Source organism: Salvia splendens, chromosome 8 (assembly GCF_004379255.2).
Source record: "Salvia splendens isolate huo1 chromosome 8, SspV2, whole genome shotgun sequence".
In the NCBI taxonomy this organism is placed as follows: Eukaryota; Viridiplantae; Streptophyta; class Magnoliopsida; order Lamiales; family Lamiaceae; genus Salvia; species Salvia splendens.
In genome coordinates, this window is record NC_056039.1 from 31,587,334 (window position 1) to 31,597,031 (window position 9,698).

Below are 9,698 nucleotides of genomic sequence, written 5' to 3' on the forward strand. Positions count from 1 at the left end.
GTAATTAAAATAATCCATAAATATATATTAAAAGATACTTAAAGATCAACATCATCGGCAACAACAAATATAATATGATACTTGATAACATGCTAACCAAAATATAAAATTGAATAGAGTGATGGACGAATTACCGATAGCAAAAAATAATTAACAATCGAGAAACCAATTAGTAAATGAACAAATCAAGAAACCAATCAAAAAACGGTATACCGAAACACGGTACGGTATACCGTAATAACGGTATGGTAACGGTATCAAAAAATATCATACCGAATTTCCGGTACGGTATCGGTATTGAATTTTGTCATACCGTACTTTCTGGTACGGTATGCGGTATGGCACGGTCGGTACGGTATACCGTACCGACCCACCCCTAGAAATAACACTAACTCAAAAATATTAAATACAGTATGTATTTTTAATTTGAATACGATACTACATAAAAACAAATCATAACAATAATTTCTCTCTTTATAAGAATTTATGGACTGACAGAGATGCAATCTCAATCATATGTCTAATCACGTAATCACAGTTCGTATCAGATTCTGACACCTTAACTATTGCACTAATTACCACTCTAATTGCAAAAATTAACCTTCTCACTTTCTCTAGACCACGTAATTATCACGGCCCAATCACATAGCTGATTTGGGAGGGTGAGACTCACGCGCCAGTGTAAATCGAACAACAATTTGTAAACACCGTCCCAACTCCCTTATTTTTATTTTTTTCAATTCTTTTTGGAATCAGATGGAGTATAGAAAATTCCTTCAATGGAGTATTACAAATTTAAATTTATTTTTGCATTTTTTTAGAACAATACTAATATAAGTGTGTAGGGTAGTTATTGCAAAAATTTGTGGGATATACACTAAAAAATGGCGTAAAATTTGAGTTCGGTAAAATTACTTTTTAATATATTATTAATATTATAAGCTTAAAAATGAGTTTAAAATTAATATAATGGTTAAAGATGACCTTATATACAAAATCAGTACACTATTTTTTTTAGGATTTGTAGGTTAATATTTTTCACATTCACATTAACATGGAGTATAAATTACTATGATCTTTTACTGTTTGTACATTTTAGTGTAGCAATTACATTAACTTATTATGGTTTATTTTAAAAATATTAACTTATGAGTTATGAGAATGCAATATGTTTCGTATTTAATGGTATTCATAATTAAAAGAATTTCTTCACCGACTCAAAAATGAATGATGTTAGAACTTTAGAAGTATCATAATTAAAATTTTAAATTCCTCATTCATTAATTGATGATAAGTACCACAGGAAATTTAATTAATAACTTTTCCAAAGTAAATTTTCACTTCCATAAGAGACCAAATCAAACCTTGTAATCATCAACAACGTTCAAATAGAACTTAAGGAATTTTTTAATTCTTTTGTTTAATATAAAAACATTAGTTATGTGATGTCAACAAATTGAAAATTCAAGAACTGGTTATTTGTGAATCGGTACATTGTACATACACAAATTGAAATACTAATATTAAAAAGGAAAAGATCATTTGCATGCGAATTTTGGGATCCAATTGTTATAACTTTGGAAGATATTTTCTGTAAAAATTATGAATAAACGAATAACTATATTAATAGAAATATTTTTGTTAAAACTCAATTTTCGAAGGTACAAGTCCGTGATAGATAGGCGCGAAAGAGAGAGAAAAACGCTCGCTACAACTGTAGGGTGTCGGTGGTGTAACCTTTACTCTAAAATTCCATGGTAGATCCAACAAATTTAGTCTATCAAACTTTACTGTTTTTCAACTTTACTGTAACCGTTTTCATTCACAAGATTCCAACTTTACTGTTTTTCAATAGTGATCCCTTCAGCTGAAATCTAGTGCTTGGCATTTTCGTTTCACTCGTTTCTCAAATATTTGCCGAATATCTCAAATTCCAACAACTTTGGTGTAGTCAAAATCTAGTCTTTGGCATTCGGGAAGATATATATTTATTTCTTAGCTCTCTCAATCTCTCTCTCTTTGGAAGAAAATGGGGGAGAAGAGTGGTTCAAAAGGGTGGTGTGGTTGGTTTCTGGCGTTTATAGTGTTGGGGGCAGTAGTTTTGGCAGTTTTCTTCACTGTTAGATCCAAGATTCACAAATCTGATTCTGGGCCTGACCCTGTTCCTGGCCCTCCTGGCGCCATTGCCAAGAACTATGCTGATGCTCTCAAGGTTGCGACTCAGTTTCTCGACATACAAAAAGGTACTCTCTCTCGCATTCTGTTTTTTTTGTGTGTGGGATCAGATCTCATGTTTATGCCTTTTAAGATTGCTTGTTGGGAAAATGACTACGGTTTAGCTTCAGATTAGATTTGTGTTGAAGAAGATTAATAAAGTTGGATTATTTTGATTAATATGCTCAAGAAAAGAAAATGCTGGAATTGGGAATGGATAGTTTATTGTGGTTTGAGGTAATGCTGATAGGAGATTTCTTATTCAGTTGTGAAGCTATGAAGTTTGGACTAATTTGACTCATATGCTAATGAAAAGATATTGTTGGATTTGGAGTAGAAGAGCATCTTAAGATTTGAGCTAATAAATGAAACTTGATGGCTGGAGAATGATGAAACTTGGAGTAGTTTGATTCATATGCTCTAGAAAAGATAATGCTGGAGTTTGGAATATAATATTTTCATGAGATTTGAGTTGATTCTTAGTTGATAGTGTGATTTCCTATTCAATTTTAAGCTGGGAAGCTGGAGGATAATCAAATTACATGGAGGGGTGATTCGGCTTTGGACGATGGGAGTGAGGCGAAATTGGATCTCTCCAAGGGAATGTATGATGCCGGTGATCATATGAAGTTTGGGTTTCCAATGGCCTTCACTGCCACGGTCTTGTCATGGGCCATCCTTGAGTATGGTGACCAAATGAAGGCTGTAGATCAGTTGGAACCCGTTCAAGGCTCGCTTAAGTGGATCACAGACTTCCTCGTTAATGCTCATCCTACTGATAATGTGTTATACATTCAGGTGAAATTCCACTTTTTTCCTGCTGTACGCAGTGTTTCCTCTTATATCTACGGTTTACATATGTCGTTGCCCAATGCAATGTATCTAATGCTGACAGATCTCGAGTTGTTTCTGAGAGTAATGATGTTGCTTCATTGCTTCAGATGCTTTTGCATATTAGACAGCTTTCCGCGACATCAAAAATTCCCCCAAGATTTCGTCTTCTTGTTGTTATTGAAGTATTTTCCTTTTTATAGTGTTGAGTTATGGAGCCTAAGTAGAACCCTAATTAGGACTATATCAGAGCTGTTTTGTCATTATAGATAGCTGTAGTAAAAAATCTTGGATTGGCAGCACCCTAAACGTAGTCAAGTAGTGAGGAACTGGCTAACATTTTGTGTGTTTTTCTTGCTTTCGCAACACGTATTTAGTTACAAATTTGACATACCTATCTAGCATTTGCCTTCATTATTTTATTGAGTTCTTCACTATTTTCTGGGGAAGAAGGTTCTAACCAGGATTATTCCTTGATGTTAAATGGTTTGGCAGGTTGGGAGCCCTAAAGCAGACCATAGTTGTTGGGAGAGACCCGAGGACATGAAAGAGGCAAGGCCCCTCACACAGGTGAACACGTCTGCTCCGGGAACTGATGTTGCTGCAGAAACAGCAGCTGCTCTAGCATCGGCATCTCTGGTGTTTAGGAGCAGTGACTCTGCGTACTCGGCTACTCTTCTTAAGCATGCTAAACAATTATTTACATTCGCGGACAAATATAGGGGATCTTATAGCGTCAGTATTCCTGAAGTACAAACTTTCTACAACTCCACCGGCTATGGTGATGAGCTCTTGTGGGCAGCAAGTTGGCTCTTTCATGCTACACGGGATAAATCATATATGGAATACGTGACTGGAAAAAATGGTGAAGATTTTGCTGATTGGGGGAGTCCGACTTGGTTTAGCTGGGATAACAAGCTTGCTGGAGCTCAGGTACATTTCATATTTCAATGATGATTATTTTTCTTCTGCTTTTCAGTTCATTTAGAATATGATCTCACAAGGATCTATGGTTTATGTGACATGCTTTATCTAATCTTTATTTACTAAATTGTTGATTTTACAACATTCCACCTTACTACAGGTTCTGCTATCCCGAGTTTCCTTCTTTGGCTCAAAGGACGTCTCCAATTCCAATGTCCTCGACAAATATAGAGAGTCAGCAGAAGCCGTAATGTGTGGTCTATTACCCAAATCGCCAACTGCTACCACTAGCAGAACACACAGTAATCTTCCTCATATGCTCGTTTTTGGCCTTGAGTTACATCTATAATTTAGTAGTCTCGAACTTCACCTCGTCCTCATCTCCAACGTCATTTCATCATTAACATTTACTGAATCTCAGGCACATACAAACTTGTGTGAGCTTATAAAAAAGGTGGTCATAATGTTTAACTTCAATCTTGTATATGCAGGTGGTTTAGTGTGGATAAGTCAATGGAATGCGTTACAGCATCCTGTCGCCTCAGCATTTCTAGCAGTCATATACAGCGATTACATGCTCTCGTCCCGAGTGGCAAAACTATCTTGCAATGGAAGAGATTTTAGGCCGTCTGATCTACGAAAGTTCGCACTCTCTCAGGTACAATTTGCCACCTTATACGAAAGTTCATACTCGTAGTTAGAAGGGAGATTACAAAGTTTGATTGATGGATTGCCAAGATTTAATTTCAAAGGGGACTATGCCTTTATACATATAATATAATGCCATCTATATATGACTAAGACAATAATGTGTTGTGTTCATAGTTAATAAATCTTGATTCTTTCCCATCTAATGTCATGCACCTTTTTATGATATTTTCAGGCAGATTTTGTATTGGGCAACAACCCATTAAAAATGAGTTTTCTTGTGGGCTATGGGGATAAATATCCCCAATATGTCCATCATAGAGGAGCCTCGATCCCGACTGATGCAACAACCGGTTGCAAAGACGGTTTCAAATGGCTCGAGTCGGAACAGCCAAACCCCAATGTTGCGATGGGGGCACTAGTCGGTGGACCATTTCTCAACGAGTCATTCGTGGATTCAAGAAACAACTCGATGCAAACTGAACCGAGCACCTACAACAGTGCAGTCATCGTAGGCCTCCTCTCAGCTCTGGTGACTACATCATCGGTCGCTCAATCTTTCACATAGGCAAACTGCTCGGCATTCGTTTGCTTCACCATTTCATTCTCAAATTCTTTAATATCTAGTGTGCGCTTGTTAGGGAATATGCTGTATATGCATATATCTATCCATATTGAGTGTAAATTTTGTAGTAGTAATGTGATGATTTGTGGAAAACGAGTGCTTAAACTTGTCCCCATATATGCTTAATTTGCTAGTAACATGAATGCTAGTTGGTTCTACATATAGTAATTTTGGGTTCAAGAATCAATATGAATTGAATGAAGCCTAATTGTTCTAAACATAAATTTGTGTAAGATCATCCGACCGGATAGTACCTATATCCGAACCTAATTGGACGTTAATGTTATCTATGTCTAATGTTTGACCGAATCAAGACTCAACAAAAACTCGATTCAGACCTTCTAAGTGGACGATATTTGTGTCTAATGTCCGGATCAAACCTTATTTTTTGGCTTCGAATATGAGTATTGTTCAACGGGTTCGACACGAGACACTTTGATAACATTGTAGGCTTGTGTTTATATTGGTAGTAGCATGTTATAGCAAGATTATCCATGTGGTCTCGTCAACCACCCAACCCACAACACCATTTGCACTCACACACACACACACAACACATATCTATATGGTGGTAACCATGCGTGGCATCAACTATATGATCAAATTATTACTTTAGTATCGAGCAAAGTGGAGAGCCTACTTTGAAATGGACACACTTTGTGTTCTTATCCAAAACATTATATCGACATAGCATATCACTTCACTCTCACTCTTTCTCTTATCCTTGTTACCAACACGTGTTGTGAGTGCACTTGTACATATGCTATATTTGTGTAATGAATAATGTGGAGCATGTGATGATATGCAATACACTTTTTTTTCTTTTCATGGCTAGGCAAAGTATATTCCAATATGGATTGACCACTAAAAAGATACAAGTGGACTTATACTTTAAAACGTGTTTTGGTTTGGTTTAATTAAAAAAGTAGTGACAATATTTGTGAATCGAATTAATGTCTAGTGAAATATTCGTTGTTAATAGTTTGAATGGAATTTACCTATTCAGTCTTTCTATTAGAGGAATAGTTTTGGTATGAAGGAAAATAACATATTGGTGAATTGGCTTACTATGTATTAACACCCCCTCCGTCCCATTAAATATGAAACATTTGAGAATCAATACGAGATTTTATGTAGTGTTGTTTTGTGAGTTAATGAAAAGAGTAAAGTAAGAGAGATGAAAAAGTGAAGATAGAGTTATTTCCATTTTAGAAACATTTCATTTTTAATGGGACAATCCAAAAAAAGAAAACGTTTCTTGAATAATCAACGAATAAAAAATGTTAACAAATAAAAAGAGACTTAACATATTTTGGCAATTTCTTTCATACTAGTATAATTTAAAGAAGAATGCATAAAATTAAACTTTAAACTGAATTATCGTTCGTACCAGACCTTGACATCTTCATACATGAGGCAATGCAACATATTGTATTCGAACGATCAACTGAGGAAGTGGCCTCAGATATCCAAGATGCCATCACATTTAACACAAGACTAAATAAATTAATGAGGTCCAAACATACGATCCAGTTAAATAGATCAGATTTTCTGATGTAACTCAGTGGGCCTACTACAATTAAAAGGATAGAAAACCTTATTTGCATAAGATCAATTGGTTTCAGTAAGGTGTGATTTGATAAAATAAAATAATCTAGTGCAATTTAGTTTGAATGTGATGTACAACTCAGTCCTTACTCTAACTATATATAGTACTCCTACTATTTAATTTTATACAATACAGGTAGAGGAAGAGCAACGAATGAAAACTGTTATCGTTTATCGTTGGAGCTCAAGATATATATATATATATATATATATATATATAGGGTAGTGATCTATGGCAAACACCTCTTAACCAAATAACTAGAGAACAAATCATAGCCACAAGATCAAAAAAATCAATGGCTAGTATTAATTTTCGAATTTAATGAGATCTTAGCTCCCTCAATCACAAATTTACTCAATAATAACAAGGCAGGGGTATTATGGTCTTTGCACATATAAAATTAGGTTACGTCATTGGCAAATTCAATTCATTTGAAAAAGAAACATTGTTCTCCTTCGTCTACGCCGCTGTTGTCGGTTTTCCTCCAGGATTCCGCCTCCTCCTTCGTCTACGCCGCTTTCGGATTGCTCTCAGCCGCTGAATTCATGCTTTGGATTCGCCGGAGACTCATCGAGGAGGATGCTGCCGCTGAGCGTTAGATTCGGAGATGGCAGATACTCCGTTTCTTCAACACTGTCTATGGAGATTTGGGGGGCAAAGGATTTTGCCGAGATTGCCAGTTTGAACGTGTATGGCAGTAGAAACAGATTTTGTTGTTTTTTTTAGTATAGTTTATAACTCTTACGTTCTGATTAAATAAATATTCCACTGAATTTTATTTTATTTTCTTGTAAGTCTTACTACTATAGTTAATGATGTGTTGTGTACTCCATTTTATCTTGTAAATCATGCTAAGAGTGATGTGTTTTGTAAACAAGAGTGAAGTAAAATCAGAATAAGAGTGATTGTTTTGTGAACAACAGTGAAGTAAAATCAAAGTAAGAGTGATGTGTTCTGTGAATAAGAGTGAAGTAAAATCAGAATAAGAGTGATGTGTTCTGTGAACAAGAGTGAAGTAAAATCACAGTAAGAGTGATGTGTTTTGTGAATAAGAGTGAAGTAAAATCAGAATAAGAAGAGTGATGTGTTTTGTGAACAAGAGTGAAGTAAAATCAGAATAAGAGTGATGTGTTTTGTAAACGAGAGTGAAGTAAAATAATGCTTTTGTGGGGCAGAAAAATGAATTTAAAAAAATGAAAAATGAGTAAACGACAACAGCTTTTCATCAAAATGGCATCTTCGCCAATTCCTCCACATCATTTCCGAGTACACTTCACTCTTGTTCAGAAAATACTTCACTCTTGTTCACAAAACACATCACTCTTATTCTGATTTTACTTCACTCTTGTTCACAAAACACATCACTCTTATTCTGATTTTACTTCGCTCTTATTCTGATTTTACTTCACTCTTGTTCACAAAACACATCACTCTTATTCTGATTTTACTTCACTCTTGTTCACAAAACACATCACTCTTATTCTGATTTTACTTCGCTCTTATTCTGATTGTACTTCACTCTTGTTCACAAAACACATCACTCTTATTCTGATTTTACTTCACTCTTGTTCAGAAAACACTTCACTCTTGTTCACAAAACACATCACTCTTATTCTGATTTTACTTCACTCTTGTTCACAAAACACATCACTCTTATTCTGATTTTACTTCACTCTTGTTCACAAAACACTTCACTCTTGTTCAGAAAACACTTCACTCTTGTTCACAAAACACATCACTCTTATTCTGATTTTACTTCACTCTTGTTCACAAAACACTTCACTCTTGTTCAGAAAACACTTCACTCTTGTTCACAAAACACATCACTCTTATTCTGATTTTACTTCACTCTTGTTCACAAAACACATCACTCTTATTCTGATTTTACTTCACTCTTGTTCAGAAAACGCTTCACTCTTGCACAAAACACATCACTCTTATTCTGATTTTACTTCACTCTTGTTCACAAAACACATCACTCTTATTCTGATTTTACTTCACTCTTGTTCACAAAACGCTTCACTCTTGTTCACAAAACACATCACTCTTATTTTTTGAAAATCTCTTCAAACTAAACAATTTACATTTCATAAAATGAATAATTGATCAAGCTTGGGACCAAGGGCCACCTACCAATATACATACATGATACATCCCCTTTCATCACCACATTCTCATACCACAAACCTTACTTCCAACAATGCCATCCAAAAAACACAAGCCCAAGAAATCATCCATCACTAACACACCGCAGCCGCTGCCGTATCGCTCTCAACAACAGTGTCCTTGGACGGAGTTTCTCTCAACTAACATCACCGTCGCACACAATCCGTGGCGCACCAACGCAGCTTCGCTCCCGCTGTCACCAAATCACGGCTACCACCACCAACATCAACACGATGCGACGCCCATCACAACCAACCGCCCCAACTCTGCCACGTCGCCAGTGCCTGCATCAGCGCCGCCCCAAATCGAAGGATATTTGATCGCAGATTTGGAAGGAGAAAGAAAGGAAATCACGTAAATTTGAATTTGATAATGTAATTTCCAAAAATACCCTTGGCCTATTTTATATTATTAAAATAAATAATATTTGTTCCATTAAGATGTGTGGCTGAGATTTGTTCTCTAGTTATACACTTAAGATTAGTTATATCTTGATCACTCCCCTATATATATATATATATATATATATATATATATATATATATATATATATATATATAGTAGTGATCAATATATAACTAATCTTAAGTGTATAACTAGAGAACAAATCTCTGCCACACATTTTAATACTCCAAATTAATCCTATGGCTTAAACAAACTTTCAGATTTTTATGAAAAAAG

The 9,698-nt window shown here is 35.4% G+C and overlaps 1 protein-coding gene across 1 annotated transcript; it reads left to right on the forward strand.

Moving 5' to 3' along the window:
* Positions 1 to 1,756: 1,756 nt before the first annotated feature.
* On the forward strand, positions 1,757 to 5,400 carry LOC121743717 (endoglucanase 10-like). Its single transcript, XM_042137063.1, has 6 exons — positions 1,757 to 2,243; positions 2,729 to 3,012; positions 3,541 to 3,978; positions 4,130 to 4,271; positions 4,461 to 4,627; positions 4,853 to 5,400. The coding sequence occupies exons 1-6, from the start codon at positions 2,030 to 2,032 to the stop codon at positions 5,183 to 5,185; spliced, it is 1,578 nt and encodes a 525-aa protein (XP_041992997.1). The 5' UTR covers positions 1,757 to 2,029; the 3' UTR covers positions 5,186 to 5,400.
* Positions 5,401 to 9,698: the final 4,298 nt, after the last annotated feature.